This window comes from Arachis hypogaea, chromosome 11 (assembly GCF_003086295.3).
Source record: "Arachis hypogaea cultivar Tifrunner chromosome 11, arahy.Tifrunner.gnm2.J5K5, whole genome shotgun sequence".
NCBI lineage: Eukaryota > Viridiplantae > Streptophyta > Magnoliopsida > Fabales > Fabaceae > Arachis > Arachis hypogaea.
In genome coordinates, this window is record NC_092046.1 from 141,957,386 (window position 1) to 141,976,883 (window position 19,498).

The 19,498-nt window shown below is 37.8% G+C and overlaps 3 protein-coding genes across 3 annotated transcripts; 1 reads left to right on the forward strand and 2 right to left on the reverse strand.

The window, feature by feature from the left end:
- Window positions 1-3,124: 3,124 nt before the first annotated feature.
- Window positions 3,125-7,202, forward strand: LOC112723101 (lipoamide acyltransferase component of branched-chain alpha-keto acid dehydrogenase complex, mitochondrial). Its single transcript, XM_025774340.3, has 8 exons — window positions 3,125-3,566; window positions 4,001-4,144; window positions 4,348-4,473; window positions 4,565-5,013; window positions 5,154-5,401; window positions 5,601-5,689; window positions 5,999-6,226; window positions 6,665-7,202. The coding sequence occupies exons 1-8, from the start codon at window positions 3,399-3,401 to the stop codon at window positions 6,776-6,778; spliced, it is 1,566 nt and encodes a 521-aa protein (XP_025630125.1). The 5' UTR covers window positions 3,125-3,398; the 3' UTR covers window positions 6,779-7,202.
- Window positions 7,203-10,275: 3,073 nt separating this feature from the next.
- On the reverse strand, window positions 10,276-10,749 carry LOC112722051 (uncharacterized). Its single transcript, XM_025773031.1, has 2 exons — window positions 10,536-10,749; window positions 10,276-10,445 (listed from the first exon to the last, which is right to left on the reverse strand). Exons 1-2 carry the CDS (start codon window positions 10,747-10,749, stop codon window positions 10,276-10,278), a joined length of 384 nt encoding a protein of 127 aa, XP_025628816.1.
- Window positions 10,750-13,003: 2,254 nt separating this feature from the next.
- LOC112722052 (uncharacterized) lies at window positions 13,004-13,822 on the reverse strand. The gene is made up of 2 exons (XM_025773032.1): window positions 13,136-13,822; window positions 13,004-13,015 (listed from the first exon to the last, which is right to left on the reverse strand). Exons 1-2 carry the CDS (start codon window positions 13,820-13,822, stop codon window positions 13,004-13,006), a joined length of 699 nt encoding a protein of 232 aa, XP_025628817.1.
- Between the last annotated feature and the right edge of the window lie 5,676 nt (window positions 13,823-19,498).

Consider the following 19,498-nt stretch of genomic DNA (forward strand, 5'->3'; position numbering starts at 1 on the left):
CTAGCTTCTCCCCGAAGACACAAGTATAACTTTTCTCAGCCTTTTCCTTCAGATCCTCCGCCATGACACATGCAGCTTCATCGTGCTTTGCCTTATCCCGAAACTTTTAAAGGTCGGAAACAAAAGTCTCCTTTTCCTTCTCCCATTCCTGCTTGGTCTCCCGTAAAGATACCATTTCAACTTTCAGGTTAGTCAAAGTTTACTGGGTGGCACTAAGGAGAGTCTCCTCAAGCTATTTTAGTAAAGTAGAATAAACCCCAGCCATTCTGATACCACCTCGGGCTAACACTTGGAGGTAATTTTTTATAGAAACGTTATCCATACTTATAAAGCTATGAGGGAGAATGTGTTTTTCGCAAAAGGCCATAGCATTAAAACCTTGGTCATACACACTGTCGGACTCAGAAGTTTTACGCTTTTTTTGAAGTCAGCTCGTGAAAAGGGAAAACAGGAGGAGTAGTTTGAACACCAGACCCAGCAGGGAAAGTAAGAGAAGGAGGAGAAGGACCAAAAAGAGTCTTAACTGATTGAGAAGGACTCGAGCCCGACTTGGAGGAGGAGGAGGAGGAGAGGTCACCCGAGTTGTCAGCCTCTTTCAATTGGATAGCTCGGACAGCGACGTTCTTTTTGGCCTGACACAAACCCTTCAAAGTGTGCGACCCGCTAGTCATCCTTGCTACAAAACCAAACATAACATCATGTTATACAAGTATAATAAACACCAACAAGAAGATATATACAAATTGCAAAGAAGTACTACCTAACTCGGTACGGACATAGCTCGGATTTCCTAGTAAGAATTTCTTTGTGTCAAGGTTAGGACCTCTGTCCCAACACTCTTGGAATATGACTACTACACACTTCTCTACCTTGTCTAAATCTTCAAGATTGCATTTAATAATAGTGGGGAACTCCTCCCAGTATAGACTAAAAACATGATCATCTTTTTCGTCAAGAAAGAAAGGTCGGGCACCCTCCAAAGATCGGATTTTGAAAAAATAATTTTTGAAATCATGAAAAGAGTCATTAAAAATGGAGAAAACTTTCCTTCCCTGAATAGCTCAGAAAAAAATTCAACCTTTTTTTGGAGCTAAAAGGCTTGGTAAGTTGAAAAAGATAAAAGAAGACTTTTGAGGATAATGAAAGATCAAGCTCTCGGCTTATTAATTGATAAATTTTCATAAAACCCCAAGAATTGGGGTGGAGTTGAGATAGGACAACTTTGCAGAGATGAAGAATTTCATATTCAAAATCAGAAAAAGGAAGACCCACTCCCAACTTAGTAAAAAAGCACTTATACACATACATGAAATGAGGCTTCAACTTATCAAGTCGGGAAAAACAAATTCTCTCCTCTCGATCAGCAACCACAATCTCATACTTATGTTCATCCCCGATCTTTACATAGCCTATGTTGTTTACGAAAATTTTTGACATACTCATTATCGATTACGGGGACAGTAGAAAGAACGGTAATATCTACCTAATCTAAGTCGAATGAGACCTTAAACGACATGTTGAGTATTATTGAGCGAGTCAGAGAAAGCTATACCTACAAAATAACAAAAAAAAATCATCACTACAAGTCAGACTAGGCAATATACACATTTAGACAAGTCTGCAAGAGATCGAGTAATCTTCAACAAAAGAAATTCATAGTTCTAAAACCCTCTTGCAAACACAACAATCAAACCACATTACTAAAGCAAGAAATGGCACCATTTTCAAAAGTAACAATGGCACCATTTGGGACACAAAGTAAAGTCTCACATTCAACATACAAATCCATAGCAGATGAATAATTTTCAAAGAAAGAAAAGAACACAGAAGATGCATTTTCAATGGAACATTGATAACTACCACTAAGAAACTATTTTTTTCACACAAACATCAACAACGATAACATCAAAAACACATTATCCAGCAAAAAAAAACAGGAGTCCAAAAATCAAAATAAGAAAGGCGAGACCAACCTTGATGAAGGCAAAAATGAAGGAATGCACGTAACGGCAAAATACGAACGTTCCGGAAGCCTTCGAGCAAACACAAACGAAAATTCAAAGTAGAAATATAAAATAGAAAAAATCTTGAATAGAAACTGGGAATGGGGTTACATTGAAATGAAAAGCTTTGAGAAAGAATGAAGAAAGAAGTTTCGTAAGAAGAAGCAAAAAGAAGAAAGAGAAAATGGGTTGAGTATTTATAAGACTTTAGAGGCAGAATGGTAAATTTATCCATCCCCATTGATGATGTTCACGGTTACCAAAGTAATCGTAAAACACATGCGAAGGATTATGAAAAGACGCAATGTTTTAGATTCGCGAACACGTCGAGAACCCGACCTAATTCCTCGAAAGACGGTTTACCCGACATGATAACCGACACCGCAATAAGGCAACCCGACTTGGTAATGCTTGAGTCCGATCTAATGGAGTTTGGTCTCAAGCAGGGGCACTATTCATACCCGGACTTACTACTTCGCCAAGCCCAAAATAAACAAAGCTCAATCAACAGGCATCAGCTGGATCAACACCTACCCGACCTCATAGAAGTTGAACGCGATGATGTTATACAAGCCCTACTTGCCCGAATCGTTAACTAACTCCTACAATCTCTCCTACTCATCTAGAATGGAGATCTCAACAACTTTCCTAACAAAAGAGAATGGTTATCCACCATTAAAGGTGGAGCTACTCTAAAAAGTGGTTATCAACTCTATATCTATCACTATAAATACACTGACACCCACAGGTATACTTGGAATCCAATCTACTAAAAACCTGCTTAAAACTTTTGCTAACTTAAGCATCGAAATTCTTTATAAGTATCACCCCCACCTCCTCACGAGGACCTCAAATGGCGACACATCGATACCAGTAGACGTCAGACGCTGTCTCAAGAAATTTGTACCTCACGTTCAGGCCCAAAATAATCCAATTTTAGATAACTCTTAAAACAATAACTATATTAATTTATTTTTATTTTATTTAATTAAATCGGTAAAATTACGATAGAAATTAAAGTGAATTCTTTTTATTGAAAAAAAATCTTTATTTATTATTTATAACATAGAAATTAATGTAAAATTATTTTTTATAAGAAGCAAACCATAAACAATAGAGTTCTCTACTAGAATTGCTCTTATTATAATGAGTCCTGATCCATGTGAATACACCAATCAGTCAGCAACCTGTCACTCTGTCAGCTTGTAACAAAGCACCATGCTTTGGCGATCTATCATCATGTCATAGGATATACTTATTATTAATTTACATCTGTATCGATTTTATCCATTTGTCAAATAATCCAATTCCAAACGTCTCTCTTTTCTCCAAAAGCAATTTAATCAACAACCAAACAAGGCACACGTCATTTACACGTAAGACCCTCTTTTGACGATGCTCACCCGGATATCTCACAGGAAGCTTTGGACCTCCGCCCGCCGGGTTCTCCGCCCATCTCTCTGCCGGACCTCCTCTGCTCGGCTGCCCTCACCTCTCTCTCACTCTCACACCTTCTCTTCTTCTGCATTTGCTCTTCGTTCTACAACTTATGCTTATTTTGATGTGAGTTCCACCATTCTATTTATCAATGAGCTTCATCACTTGACCTTGGGCTTATTTAAATCGTCATGCCAACTTGTTTTATTTCATAAAGTTCTCTGCTTTCGTAGATGCTCACTTGCTTCAACTTTTATTTGATCAAGAATCACATTAATTTTTGTTAATTCTTACTGCCATTACTTTTACTAGCTAGGTTGATCAGTTGTTTCCCCTTCTATTTCGCACTTTATAGTCACACCGATTTCATTCTTAGACTTTGATACAGTTAATTTATGAGGTGCTGTTGTGATGTTTCCCATTACTTATAGTTATAATTGGTGGCTGCATAATGATTAAAAGTAATGACAAGTTTGATATATTTTTGGAAGCCTTTCTATGTGGATCGGAGTGAGTTTGAGTGTTTATTTCACCATATTCATTGAATTTCCATGTTGTAGTTCAATTTTCTGCATTGGAAGAGGCATTGCTTTTCTACTCAACCTGCACTAGAACTTCCTGCCGGCAAGATCGTGGATGTGCCGTTGGCACAAACTGGTGAAGGTATTGCAGAATGTGAACTTCTCAAATGGCATGTCCAAGAGGTGAGTGAATTCCTAGCATTGCTCTATTGTCAATTGAAAACTGGCTCTATGGTCCATAAATCTGATAAACATTCAAAGTTTTGCTTTGCCAAATGTAATTTTTTGTTCAAAATTTGGTTGTGGGTTGCCATTCTGTGTTAAATTTGACATAACCATTATTTTCAAATAGAATTTTTAAACAATTCATTATGTCATCTTTGCAGGGGGACTATATTGAAGACTTTCAACCACTTTGTGAAGTTCAAAGTGATAAAGCTACTATAGAAATCACAAGTCGTTACAAAGGAAAAGTTGCACATGTTCTCCATGTTCCTGGAGATATTGTAAAGGTGAGATTTGAAATCTCAAAAATCTTATATTATTTTGTTTTGTTAGAACTAATTACAACTATATTTAAGCTTTTGTTGGGTACAATTGTAGGTTGGAGAAACTCTTTTGAAGATATTAGTTGATGAGACTGCATTCCCTTCCGCGACTGTCGGTGATTCAGAAATTACAAAGTCACTTCATTCTGATCAAGTATTAGTCAATGAGTCTGCATCTGCTATAGCGGCTCTTGGTAATTCAAATAATGCAGAATTACTAGATTCTGATCTTGAAAAAAGGAAACGTGCTGCAGTATTATCAACACCTGCTGTAAGGAGTCTGGCAAAGCAACATGGTATAGACATAAATGAAGTATGTGGAACTGGAAAAGATGGAAGGGTACTGAAAGAAGATGTGCTCAATTTTGCTGCTAAGAAGGGAATCATTGTAAGTGTATCTGCTGTTTTGGATGCTGATAATGTAGAGAAGCCTCGAGGAGCAGAAGGATATACTGTGACACCTGAGTATAAATCACCATCAGAGGATAGGATACTTCCCCTAAGGTAAAAGCATCCATAACCCCTTTTCTCCTGTGTCTTTTTTATGAGACAATGATGTATGTCAACCTGGAAAGAAAACTGTGACGAACTTGAATGTTGCAATAGTCTGGAAGTTAATTATTTTCTTCTCTATTCTCTTTTAGGGGATACCAAAGAGCAATGGTAAAATCAATGTCTCTGGCTGCCAAGGTCCCACATTTCCATTATGTAGACGAGATAAACTGCAATGCTCTAGTGGAGCTTAAAACAGCGTTTCAGAAAAACAATCCTTATCCAGATGTCAAGCACACTTTTCTGCCAATATTAGTCAAATCACTGTCAATGGCCCTCACCAAGTACCCCGCTTTGAATAGTTGCTTCAAAGAGGATTCAATGGAGGTCATACTCAAAGGTCTGTCTCTTAAACATTACAGGCTGAACTCTCGATATGTCTTGCTAGCCTTATTTGAAGGTTGAATGTGTTTGAATTTCGGTAGATTGAATGCTTTTCTGGTTAGAGTTGGTTAATATGTGGTGTCTGTTAATTCAATGGTTTATTTGAGGCATTAGCCATCGATTTGGATCTGACAAGATAGGTTTACTTGCTATAGGTTCACACAACATTGGAGTTGCCATGGCTACTCCAAATGGTCTAGTTGTACCAAACATAAAGAATGTTCAGTCTCTTTCAATATTGGAGGTCAGTTTTCAATATTATGATTGTTTTATGCACACATTGTTATTTTTTATCAAAGTGCATATCCGTTACTACTGATCAGTTAGAGAGGTCTGGAAGATAAATATGTGTCATAATTTGAACTGCTTGAACATCATATACTTCAGTTCTTGACTTAACTTTTTTTGCTTTTTCTTGGTCAAATGTAACTGCCTGACATGAGGCTATAATGTGGTTGGGTTCAGTTGCCATCAAGTATAGTGCAAACCTTTGCGTGCCTATTAGACATTCTTGTGCCTTCTCATGCTAATCTTATTTTCTTTATTTACTAAGATAACCAAAGAACTGGCAAGGCTGCAACAATTGGCTTCAGAGAACAAGTTAACTTCTGAGGATATATCTGGTGGGACGATTACTTTAAGCAACATTGGAGCAATTGGTGGAAAGTTTGGTTCCCCTCTTCTCAACCTGCCTGAAGTCTCCATTATTGCCATTGGTCGAATTCAGAAAATTCCACAGTTTGATGGCAATGGAAATGTGTATCCAGTATCACTCATGACGGTAAGTCTTCCATATCTAAGGTGGCAAATTATATGGACGTTTTCGGAATAAAAACAAAAAAAAAGTAGATACATGGTTAGAAAGGAAAGGAAAGATTGTGATTAATGAATCCCTTAATTTTGTAGTTAGTGCTTTGGAGTTTTCTAGTTTCATGGTTAGTTGTTAGAAATATGTCCTTTTATAGAGAACTTGGTCCTTTATTCCATCCCTTGGAAGATAGTTCTTCGATTTAGAGAATATATTTTATGGTCCAGCAATAGCTAGACTTGGATAACTTAGATGTAATAACCAACAATAATATTTACTTCTTCTTTTTGTTGTTTTGGCTTTAAAATATAAGCACAATTGAACTATGACTACAATATTTCTCAACTATCCTATATTTTCAATCAAATGTTGTTACTCTTTATGCACTCTGATGTGTTTTTTTGCTTCCAGGTTAATGTTGGTGCAGATCATAGAGTCTTGGATGGAGCAACCGTTTCAAGATTTTGCAATGAGTGGAAACAATTAATTGAAAATCCAGAGCTCCTAATGTTGCATTTGAAATGAAATATTTTTTTACTTTAGAGGAACAAAAGCTGGAATTGTTGTATACAATGTTGATCTTTATATTAATCATAATAATAAGGTGGATACTACAATGAAGATGGCAAAAATATCTTCTCATGAAGATGCTCTTGTTAAAAGTGTGGTTTATTTATTTAGCCACACTTTAAACAAAAACAACACTTTTATAAATATCAAAATCTAACCATACAATCCATCATCCAAGGATCAAAAAGAAATATATTTACATGAAGACAATTATAAAATCTTCATGGTAGTATCCACCAGTAATAATAAATACATGAATGAGAACATTTAAAATTTGAGTATAGAGGTTATGGAAATGCTCCATTGAGTAACTTTTCCATATATCGAAAATACAAATGAGGAATGCATTGAGCTTTATATATTTAGAAAAAGCAAATAATTCGCACTCTACTTAGGATGTAATATTTGCATGTTCTTTTTCTTTGGGGATATGGAGGCTTCTGATATTTTCTTAAAAATTTAAGTGGTGCGGTTAAATAAAAATATACGAATTATTTCAGAGAAATAATATATTTATTATTTAGTTTTGATATTAAAAATAATTGATAAAAAATAAAAATAACATATCTGTCTTTTTTTTTCATCATAAAAAGATACAAAAGAAATATATATATATATATATATATATATATATATATATATATATATATATTCTTTATTTTAGATTAATATATTAATAGGTATTAACATGTTTATTAATTTGTTTCTTATAAATTAAATATTTATAATAATATCAAATATAAGTTAGTCAAAATAATAAATATCTAGTATTCTAACGAAGAGATTTATTATTATATATAATATTATTATATATAATAAAGTATAGTTCTAAAGAAAAAGTAATACACTAAAATTGTCTTATATTCTTCTGTCAATTAAATTATATATATATATTAAAATACAAAAATACATATTAAAAATAAATTAACTAAAATATACATTATACATAAATATATAATAATAAATTTAGTCGTTAAGTTTTAGCATTTTTTTTATAACACTTTGTTTGGATGCAAAATGGAAAATGTGAGGAAAGAAAATAGAAAGAAAAAAATGAGAGGAAAAAAATAAAAAGAAAAGTTGATTTTTTTTTATATTGTTTAGATGAAAAGAAAATGGATGGAAAGAAAGTAAGAAGAAATTTTTTTTTTTTTTTTGTCTAAATAGAAAGAAAAGTAGGAAGAAAGAAAATTATAACCAAGTAAAATTACATTAATATCCTTATTTATATTATATATAAATTATAATATATTAATTATTTAAATTATTTTTTAATAAAAAAAGTGTTCTTAATTGTATTTTAGAATTTTAATGTATTATCATTATAAACAATAATATTTTTTTAAATTTATTCTTTTTTATTTTCTATTAAATATTATAAATTTTGCTTAATTTCAATAATGGACATATTAGTAATTTTATCTTTATTTTGGAACTTTTAGCAGTTTTAACCCAAGTTTGGAGACTAAAACCTCAAAGTGGTCCTTGAGATTGGGCGAGTTACCCATAATCGTCCTTGACTTTCAAAATTCCCTAAAAGTATCCCTCACATTCAGCTCTGAGACCTATAGTTGCCCTTCGACCCTTTCCAACGCACAGTCAGCAAACGGAGTAATGATCTGGCACCTCCCATGCCATGCTGGAGCCAGCAACGGCTAGCTGACGTGGCAAATCTTAATTTTCTACCCAATGTGGTCCTGGTCCCATTAAAACCCTAAAAGCTAAGAGTGATTATTATATGGAGTATCTCTTCTTCCCTTCTCCTTCGTCCCATAATTGTGGTTCACTATAGTGATCTTTAACGGAGATTCTATTGATGCTCTGAAGCAATATTTAGAGGTGAAGGGCAAGCCAGTGGGAGCTCGATACGGTCAACAAGCAATGGAGGCAGGGCGAAGACCCAAAATCGAAGCAGGGCTACGCGTGTACCAGAATGGTGTGGTTGCGGCTGCCGACCTGTGCTCCGGTGGTCTAGGACAAATTCCAACCCAAATAAGCCCTTTTTTGGGTGCCCAAATTATAATGTTACCTGTAATTATTGATTTTTCCTAATTTTTATTTGTTCCCCAACTTCTAATTTGGTTATTAAAACATTCGTTGATTGCAGACAATTGGTAAAAGATGGTGTAGTTTATTTGTTTGGACAGATGTTGGGCAAGAGGCTATGCCTGCAAAATCAGAAAGTGTTAACTACAATGATGACCAGAAGATGACAGAAGGTTGGAGGCTGAAAAAATTAAAATCTGATGTTAGGAGTCAAAAGTTTATGATTAAATTATTGTTTCTACTTGTTTCTGTAATGTTGTTGTTCTTACTAGTGGTATTTTGCAAACTTTGAACTCAATGTTGAGTAATGATGCGATTGAGATCATATGTGTAATATTGGCATGAATGGAAAAAAGTTGCTCAACATCTAACTGTGTTAGCCAACCTTTTGGAGATGTTAACTGTTTTTGTACTACTAAAGGTAATCTAGATATATAGCAATAGCAAAATATATTAATCATTTTAAATCAACAAAGTCATGAGTCATAAGTTTTGACTGTCTTACAAAGCCATAAGCAAGGTGCTGCTAACAAAATAAACATAACCAAATGTCTGGTAACAAAGTAGTCATAAACACAAAGTGAACCTAACCGAACAAGCATGTTATACAAAATTACTTGCAAATTGTCTTATACAAAATAACTCCCAACACAACAAGCATGTTATACAAAAGTCTTCAAATCTTCTTTCTAGGTGCCTTGAATCTCGGTGTGGGAATAAACTTGAGGATACTGCCAAGTCTTGCAGTTGTTCTAGAGCTAGCACCTTGCATGGGATTAACGGGCGCATGGGCAAAAGTTGGCGAGTTAGATGATTTTCTCTTTGGTGGCAGCTTATCCGGTCTTGACTTAGTGATGGTACATACTTCAGCAGCCTACAAGAATTATAGCATATCAGAAGATGCGCTTATAATTACATAACACTAAATAGTTTACAAGTTATCATTAGATGAAAAATAAATTGATTACCTATTGTGACTCCTCTAGTTCAGAGTAAATTGGTTGAGAAAGCTCAACTTCAACTGGTTGGACATTAGTGTTTGTTGAGTCAGGTGGAGCATCTTTACCAACATTGGTGTCATCAGCAGCATTCGAATCAGGTTCAGCAGCATTTGGGCCATGTTCAACAACATTAGCTTCAGCTCCACCTGTATTTTTAGTAGCAGCTTTTGCTTTTGTAGCAGCAGCAGCAGCAACAACATCTGCTAATTTTTTCTCTTTACAACCCCTCTTTGTGTGGCCCTTCTCTCCACAGTAGCTGCATGTGAATGGTGCAAGATGTCTCTTTAGGTTTGTGTTGTCCTTGGTGGAAGTGGGTTTGGATTTCTTGTGGCCACCTTTAGCTTCATCTGTGTTCATCCACCTTTTTTGTTGGAACTTACCTGGCCCCCTTTTAATCTTTGGAGGTTAGGGCTTAAGAGATTCTGAAACCTCCCAGAAGGTCTGCCCAGGAATAGGATTGATATGATGCCGATATGTCTCTCTATAGGATTCCATTGTAACTAGTTTGTGGCAAAAATCCTCTGGATTTTTGTTCACTCTAGCTAGTGCAGCACAGGCATGCACACAGGGTATTCCTACATCCAAAACAGCAATGAATCAAGTTAGTACTTAGTGGATGGTAGTAACGTATGAATAAATGTTACTTTCCACATAATAAAATCAACCTGTCAGCATCCGAAATTGACACGTGCAAAGGTGCTTTCCTAGATCAACAACATGGTTGGCTAGGTAACCATGTACCTCAAATTTCTCATAACTAGTATCACTTGTCCATATTGGGTGCCAATGTTTTGACTCTTTTCTTACTTTCTCCAAACGACTGTGAATTACCGGCGGCAACTTATCCACATAATTAGCTAATTTAACCTTGTTCTTCATTATTGTTCTCATGACAAATATTCTCACACCTTCAAGTAAAGTAATGATTGGCTTGGCCCTCGCCTCTTTAATTTTTGAGTTGAATACCTCACACGCATTATTACATATGCTATCTAATTTAGGCCTGTGGTGCGCAGAAATCGTGACGGTTCCATTCCTTGGTAACGGCGCTAAAAACTTTATACGCACGTTCATAATCTTAATTCTTTGTCACAACTTCGCACAACTAACCAGCAAGTGCACTGGGTCGTCCAAGTAATAAACCTTACGTGAGTAAGGGTCGATCCCACAGAGATTGTCGACTTGAAGCAAGCTATGGTCACCTTGTAAATCTCAGTCAGGCGGATTCAAATGGATATAGAGTTTTAATAATTAAAAGATAAATAAAATATAAACTAGGATAGAGATACTTGTGTAATTCATTGGTGAGAGTTTCAGATAAGCGTGCAGAGATGCTTTCGTTCCTCTGAACCTCTGCTTTCCTGCTGTCTTCATCCAACCATTCCTACTCCTTTCCATGGCAAGCTTTATGTAGGGCATCACCGTTGTCAATGGCTACATCCCATCCTCTCTGTGAAAATGGTCCAATGCGCTGTCACTGCATGGCTAATCATCTGGCGGTTCTTGATCATACTGGAATAGGATTTACTATCATTTTGCGTCTGTCACTACGCCTAGCACTCGCGAGTTTGAAGCTCGTCACAGCCATCCCTTCCCAGATCCTACTCGGAATACCACAGACAAGGTTTAGACTTTCCGGATCTCAAGAATGGCCATCCATGGGTTCTAACTTATACCACGAAGATTCTAATATCTCAGACTCGGTCCTCTGTATTAGATATCTAAGAGATACTCATTCTAGCTTGTTTGCATGTAGAACGGAAGTGTTTGTCAGGCACACGTTCATAGGTGAGAATGATGATGAACGTCACATAATCATCACATTCATCATGTTCTTGGGTGCGAATGGATATCTTAGAGAAGGAATAAGCTTGAATTGAATAGAAAAATAGTAGTACTTTGTATTAATTCATGAGGAACAGCAGAGCTCCACACCTTAATCTATGGAGTGTAGAAACTCTACCGTTAAAAATACATAAGTGATAAGGTCCAGGCATGGCCGAATGTCCAGCCCCCCCCCCCCATGATCTAAGAACTAAACGTCCAGAGATGTAAATACAATAGTAAAAAGTCCTATTTATGCTAAACTAGTTACTAGGGTTTACAGAAATGAGTAAATGATGCAGAAATCCACTTCCGGGGCCCACTTGGTGTGTGCTTGGGCTGAGCATTGAGCTTTACACATGTAGAGGCTTCTCTTGGAGTTGAACGCCAGTTTGTAACCTGTTTCTGGCGTTTAACTCCACTTTGCAACCTGTTTCTGCCGTTTGACTCCAGAATGCAGCATGGAAATGGCGTTCAACGCCAGTTTACGTCATCTATCCTTAATCAAAGTATGGACTATTATATATTGCTGGAAAGCCCTGGATGTTTACTTTCCAACGCAATTGGGAGTGTACCATTTGGAGTTCTATAGCTCCAAAAAATCCACTTTAAGTGCAGGGAGGTCAGAATCCAACAGCATCTGCAGTCCTTCTTCAACCTCTGAATCTGATTTTTGATCAAGTCCCTCAATTTCAGCCAGAAAAATACTTGAAATCACAGAAAAATACACAAACTCATAGTAAAGTCCAGAAATGTGATTTTTATTTAAAAACTAATAAAAATATACTAAAAACTAATTAAATTATACTGAAAACTATATAAAAACAATGCTAAAAAGCGTATAAATTATCCGCTCATCAACCTGTGACTGAACTGACTTCTGGTCCAATGTTCTCCTCCCCACTGTGATAGATATGCCCATGCATCCTGGTTGATGCGCTTGATCTTGTCCATATTGTCTCTAAACTCTTGATACGTGGTGGCTCGTGCACACTCCCACAGCAAAGATCTTAGTTGTAAATCCTTCCATTATTTGTTAAAATTCCTCCACAAGTGCCAAACACAAAAGCGGTGATGAACCCATGGCATCACCTCTTCCATTTCTGGCAACAAACCCTGGGTACAAAACCATATACCATATTAGCATAATAGTCCCTAACTCTCATTCACGCTCACCATAATAGTCCCTGACTTTTGATAATTTACACATAATAGTCCCTGATTTTGATAAACGATACTCATATAGGTCCATCATATCTATCGTTCATTATCCTAAGTATTAAAATTCAGCATAGACATGAATAACAATTCATGCAGTTCCCTGGTGAATAAACAGCATAGATGTTCAATACATGGAAGAGATAACAATGCATACAATTTTCAGCTCTACTCATGGATAACAATGCACCTTTTTCTTACATACTCATGAATAAAAAAATACATTCTGCATGTCAGATATAAAGCACCACCTATGTTGCCTATAGTCTCCAAGGTCTTGGTGTAGCAACTCAAGAAACCACTTCCAATTCTCCTTGTTTTCTACGCCAACAATTGCCCATGCTATGATGTAGATATGGTGATTAGCATCCTTCCCCACTACCGACAGAATTTGCCCACCAAATTGAGTTTTCAGGAAAGCACTGTCCAGTCCAATCAACGGTCGGCATCCGGATTTGAAACTATTCTTGCATCTATTCAAGCACACATACATTTTCTCAAACACTGGATCAGATTGAGGTTGGGGAGTGCAACAAATTTCAACTGTTGATCCAGGATTAGTCTTAAGAAGTGTAAGACTATAATCCCTCAGCATTTTGTATTGTTTCTTTTCATCCCCGAACACCACATTTCTTGCATCAAAGAGGGCCCTTGATATTGAGTTCTTGTTCAAGGACAAGTCAAACCTTGACTTGAAGTAAGTGGCAGCATCACAATGCTTGAAATTTGGGTACTTCCTAACCTTCTTGACTAGTTTGCTCGCCACCCAATTTCTGTTAGCTGCCCTGTTCTTATCCTCCCTTGGGCATGTATGATCATTAACGAAGGTCTTTATTTTCCAACAAGTATCTTCATGATCCCTTGATGCATACACCACCCATGGACATCCTTTCACTTTACAAGTAGCCATCATCCTCACATTGACATCCTTCCTGAACCTAATCCGTCTGCCCTCTTAGATTGTGAACTCCCTAACAGCCTCCTTAAAGTCCCATTTTGTGTTGAATTTCATGACAACTTCCAGTTGCAGTTCTCCAAACCTTATACCTTCTTTAAACACAGGACAAACATCTTCAGACTCCTCATCTGTCCCCTCATCCTCTGAATTCGGGGGAGTCTTCATTTCTTCAGAATGCCATGAATTTGTCCCGTCCGAGTCAGCCCCTGGATCATATGCATTATATGCATCATCCCCTGTTCCTCCCACAAAGCATAGGTCCACATCCCCATCTGAGACCTCCTCAACAAATGCATCATCCTCAACAGTAACTTGGTCTTTATCCTTAGCAAACGCAGCAGCATGAGCATGTTTAAATATAATATCTTTTTTAACAGTCTTAGCCTTACAAACATCATTATCATAAGCATCATCATCAGAAGAACTATCTTCGATCATTGGCTTATACAAACTATCTTCGTCACTATCATATGAATCAGAGGATAGTGCATCACCTCCCTCTTGTCGTGCTTGCATCACAGCCTTTCCCTTAGCAACACTCCTCGTACAAGGCCTAAAATTATGGGTGGTTGTTGGTGTTTTCTTCTTGAGGGTGGATTTGGGTGTGGAGTTGGGTGTTGCTGTTGACACACTTTTAGGAAGAATAGGCTTGGTAGGAGGCTTCAGCTTTGAAGTAGTAGGAGGTTTTGGCTTTTGATTAGTAGCAGGCTTTGGCTTTGGATTAGTGGGAGGTTTTGGCTTTTGATTATTAGGAGGCTTTGCCTGAGATTGATCATTTAGATTGGCAAGAGGCTTCTACTGAATTGGAGGTTTTGAATTCGTGAGAGATTCTGGCTTAGTTGGAGGTGTTGGATTAGTAGGAGGTATTGGATTAATAGGAGGGTTCAGAATGTCAATGGTTTTGACAGGCGTTGGCTTGTTTTGGGGATTGATTGCTGGGGTTTCTCGTTTTGTCATTAGGAGTGACTGTAGCACCTTCTTCTTCTGCAACATCCACTCCTGTATTGTCCATGCCTACCGTTTCCTCCTGATCTTGTAAATAATCTGGAGATGACACCCCATGCTCAAAATACACATCCACCAATCCATTATTCTTGTGAGCAAGGAAACACATCTCCCTAAGCTCGTTGTCACTGTTTAGATTCCTTAATCCAGTTTCTAACGTCCTCCCAGGGACTAGCCCCAACAATGAAGGATCTTATCATAGCTTAACTCCTTGTAATAATTTCTTATGAAGAAAACGTCCAATGTATCCTCATTCAGATCACCTAGGCAGGTTAAGTTATCAGGGATATACCTTAATTTTCCTTCATCATCTTTCTCAAAGTTTCCTCCATGATGAAACATTATATCCAATAACACATCCATCTGCACCAACAACTCAAAACTATTAAATCACACACAATCGTAACAGAGGACTTCAACATCATATTAAAAACCTATAAATTAATATCACAGTTACCACCATGCATTAACCCAATATTGAAAAAATCTCTGTTTCATTGCTTGAAAACAGAGCATATACATACCAAATCCTTTGCCCTAACAAAAATCCTTAAATACAATCCTTTAGGTAATGCAGCCATAAAACTCTAGGACAATTCAACACACTAACAACGCAATGATACACCTTCATCATATATTGATTTAGGAAATAAATTCGAAAATTATTTCAACCAACACATACCTTCAACGACGCAGAAGACAGAGAAACCACTTGCCTCCAAAGGAACACCAAACTCTTCAAACGAAGTGTGATGGTGGAGGAGACGGGGAAGACGAAGCTAACTCGGTGCCATCGATGAGAGAATGGGAAGACGAAGACTGAGCATGGAGGAGAGGAGACGAAGTGTGAGAGTGTTCAAACAAATATGGTGAAGGCAAACCGTTTTCAAGGGCTCCAAGGGTATGAACGACGTCGTTTATTTTTTCATTGGGCGCCAAATCGATACTGTGTCATTTCACTTAGCTCCAGCATGGCATGGGAGGTGCCAGATCATTACTCTGTTTGCTGACTGTGCACCGGAAAGGGTCGAAGGGCAACTATGGATCCCGGAGTTGAATGTGAAGGATACTGTTAGGAAATTTTAAAAGTCAAGGACGATTATGGATAACTCGCCCAATCTCAGGGACCACTTTGCGGTTTTAGTCCAAGTTTGGAAAGAAAACTTGGATGTGGGTCCCACGTCATTATTTTTCCTTTCCATCCAATTTTTATGCTGATCCAATCAAGAGAAAATTTCATTTTCCATCAATTTTCCTTTCTTACGTTTTCTTTCCTTCTAATTTCTATTGATCCAAACATAGTGTAAATATCTAGAGTTAAGCCCCACTTTGGTCCCTGAGATTGACGAGTTGCATTGATTTAGTCCTCCAGATCCCGATTGCACTAAATTAGTGCCCCAGATTCAAAAAATTGCACCACGTTAGTCCTTACCCTATTTTTCGTCACCAGAGGACTGACGCCGTTAGTGACTTGGCAAATATTGCCACGCTGGATACTAGGAAACGGCGTCGTTTCTAAATTGGCGCTAAACCCCCCCTCCCTTTGAGCGACGTCGTTTCTATGCGATGGAAAACAAAACGTTGGCCTCTCCCTCTTTTGTCTCCACTCTTCGTCTTTAACCCCTCCATGAGTGACGCAGAGGAAAAATGTCTCTCTTCCGTTACTGAAAATAGGAACGAGTAAGCAATAGGATTCCGGAGACTGCTTGATCACGAGTGAACACTGTACAGTTGTCTGAGGAGGTACTTTGCTGCAACAAGGAGCTTCTGTTCCGTCACCGAGGTTAGTGAAGATTTTAAAATTTTATTTTTTCAAATTTTAGGGAATGCGTTGATGGTTGTTGATCATAGTTTATTGCTTTGTATATTGTTTTTGCCTAAGGTTTGTAGTGGAATTTGGGCTAGGGTTTTATTTTGATGTTGTCTGCAACTGTTTTTTTGGGGTTTGTCTTCATGCTCTGTTCCGATGGTGGATAAATGTGTTTTATTTTGATATATGTTTCTGTAATGTATGAATGTAGTTGATGAAAACTATCTTAAAGGGATCATTGTGTGGAACTGGTGCTGAAAAGAAATTTTTTTGAATCATGCAGATGGATGTGCACTTAGATATTATGTTCCACCATGGGGGAAAGTTTCAGAAAGATGAAAACGGGATGACTATATATTCTCCTGATAAGAAGGCATGCATTGGTGACATTGATGTAGATACTTTAGATGTTTTTTGGGTGAGAAATTATTATAAAGAATTAGGATATGATAGGATAGGAGAATGTTGGTGGCATGTTCCCGGGAGGAGTTTAGACATTGGGTTAAGAGCTCAGAATTATGATGATGAGTTGAGAGAGATGTGTTTCATGGGTGAAAAGAATGATGGGCTAGTTGATGTTTACTTTGAGCATGCAATTTCAACACCAGAAATTCTTGAGGGAAATGAGATTGTGGAGTATGTTGAGGGTGAGCATGATGATTTGAGAGAGGTTAGTGATGAAGCTGACAATGAACCTCTACAAGAGGAAACCCTAAACCAAGCTAATATACCCACTGCCCCTGCTAATCAGACTCCATTCACCAACAACAATGAACCAATGCATAATACCTCACCACCCAAGACCACAAAACCAACAGATCCTGGTGCTAATAACCCAACACCCCAAAACAATAATCCCACTACCTCACCTAACTCTAATCCTAGCCAAGCTACTACTGCAAAGCCTGTTACCACTACTTCTCCAGTTCCCCCAAAAATGAAACCCAATACAAATGTCAACCCAAATCTAAAATCCAATACTACATCATCACATAAGGCCACTGCCAACCCGAAGAATGCCTCTAAGCCCAAGCCCAATCCCAACCGAAATTCTGTGTCCAAGCTCAAACCAAAGCCAAAGCCCAAAATTAGAACTAAAGCCTATTGCACAAGGTCTGCTTCACAAGTGAGGACAAGGCAGCAACATGAGAAGAAAAAACAAGTGCTGAGGTTGTCTTCTTCTGAAGATGAACACACCACAGAGGACAGTGCATATGATCCTAGGAGAGATGATAGCTCAAGTGATGATGATGTTGTTAAAAAATGTGAGACCAAGAGGAGAGAGCCTGGTTCGAAGCATGCACCTGTTGACGGACTAGCAAAGTCTAAGAGGAAGTTTCTTAACGATGATGATGCATTGGTGGTGGATGATGAGGAGTGTGATGTGGACTTAAGTTTCTTAGAAGTCCCTGTGACAGGAGATGAAAACCTGGATAACTCATATGATCCTGGAGCAGAGTCTGATGGTGCCAACTCTTGGCACTCGGAGGAAATGAAGACTCCTCTTCCTTCGGAAGATGAATTTTCTGAAGAAGAGCCAGATGATGTATTCCCGGTATTTGGAGATGGTATTCGGTTCGGTGATTTAAAACTTGAGGTGGGGATGAAGTTTAATACAAAGTCTGAGTTCAGAGAGGTAGTGTGAGAGTTTATAATTCAAGAAGGTAGGAGGATTTAGTTTATTAAGAACGATGTTGTGAGATGCAGGGCTGTCTGTAAGGCTGAGGAGTGCAAGTGGGTGGTATATGCCTCACGAGATCACAAGGAGACATGTTGACAGATAAAAACCTTCAATGACGACTACACATGTGCTAGAGAGGCCACCAACCGAGCTGCAAATAGGAACTGGTTGACTAGCGAATTAGTGAAGAAGGTTAGGAAATATCCTAACTTCAGACAATGTGAGGCAGCTGTCTACTTCAAGTCCAAGTGTGATCTGGTGCTAAATAGGAATTCAATTTCTAGAGCCTTGGCAGATGCTAGAGCTGTGGTGAGATGAGAAGGCCCAGTATGCAATGGTAAGGGACTATGGAGAAACCCTATTGAAGTGTATCCGGGTTCAACAGTTAGAATAGGAACCATCCCCCAACCAGATGGAGAGTTGATCTTTCAGAGGATGTATGTATGTCTTAGTGGGTGCAAGAATGGTTTTAAGGCAGGGTGCAGGCGACTGATTGGTTTAGATGGTGCGTTCCTTAAAACTCAAACTGGAGGCCAGATTCTATCCGCTGTGGGTCAGGACGCAAATCATCACATCTATGTTATAGCATGGGCAATTGTGGATGTCGAGAACACGGAGAACTGGAGGTGGTTTCTGGAGCTACTCCATGAGGACCTCGGAGACTATAAAGAAAACAAATGGTGCTTCATGAGCGACATGCAGAAGGTAAGTATAAATTGCTAGTTAATGCCCTTTCATAGTAGGTTGTATTATTAGAACAGTTCTTATGGTATAGCCTATTGCTAGTTAATGTAAGTTCTTTGAGTATTATGTGTCCACATGATGGTCTGAATAGCTGTGAACTGACTGATTATACTGTTTGTGTATAGTATGCTGGTAACATGACTTAGGGACTATTATGTATCACGTATTGTAACTCAGGGACTATTATGTGTCACGAATTGTATCTCAGGGACTATTATGTATCACGATTTGTAACTAAAGGACTATTATATATCACGTATTGTATCAGATTCACATGCAGGGCCTGCTTTCTGCAGTCCAGGAGGTAATGCCTCATGTCCACCATAGGTTCTGCATGTGACACTTATGGAGAAATTTTAACAAGCAGTGGAAGGATTTAGAGTTAATG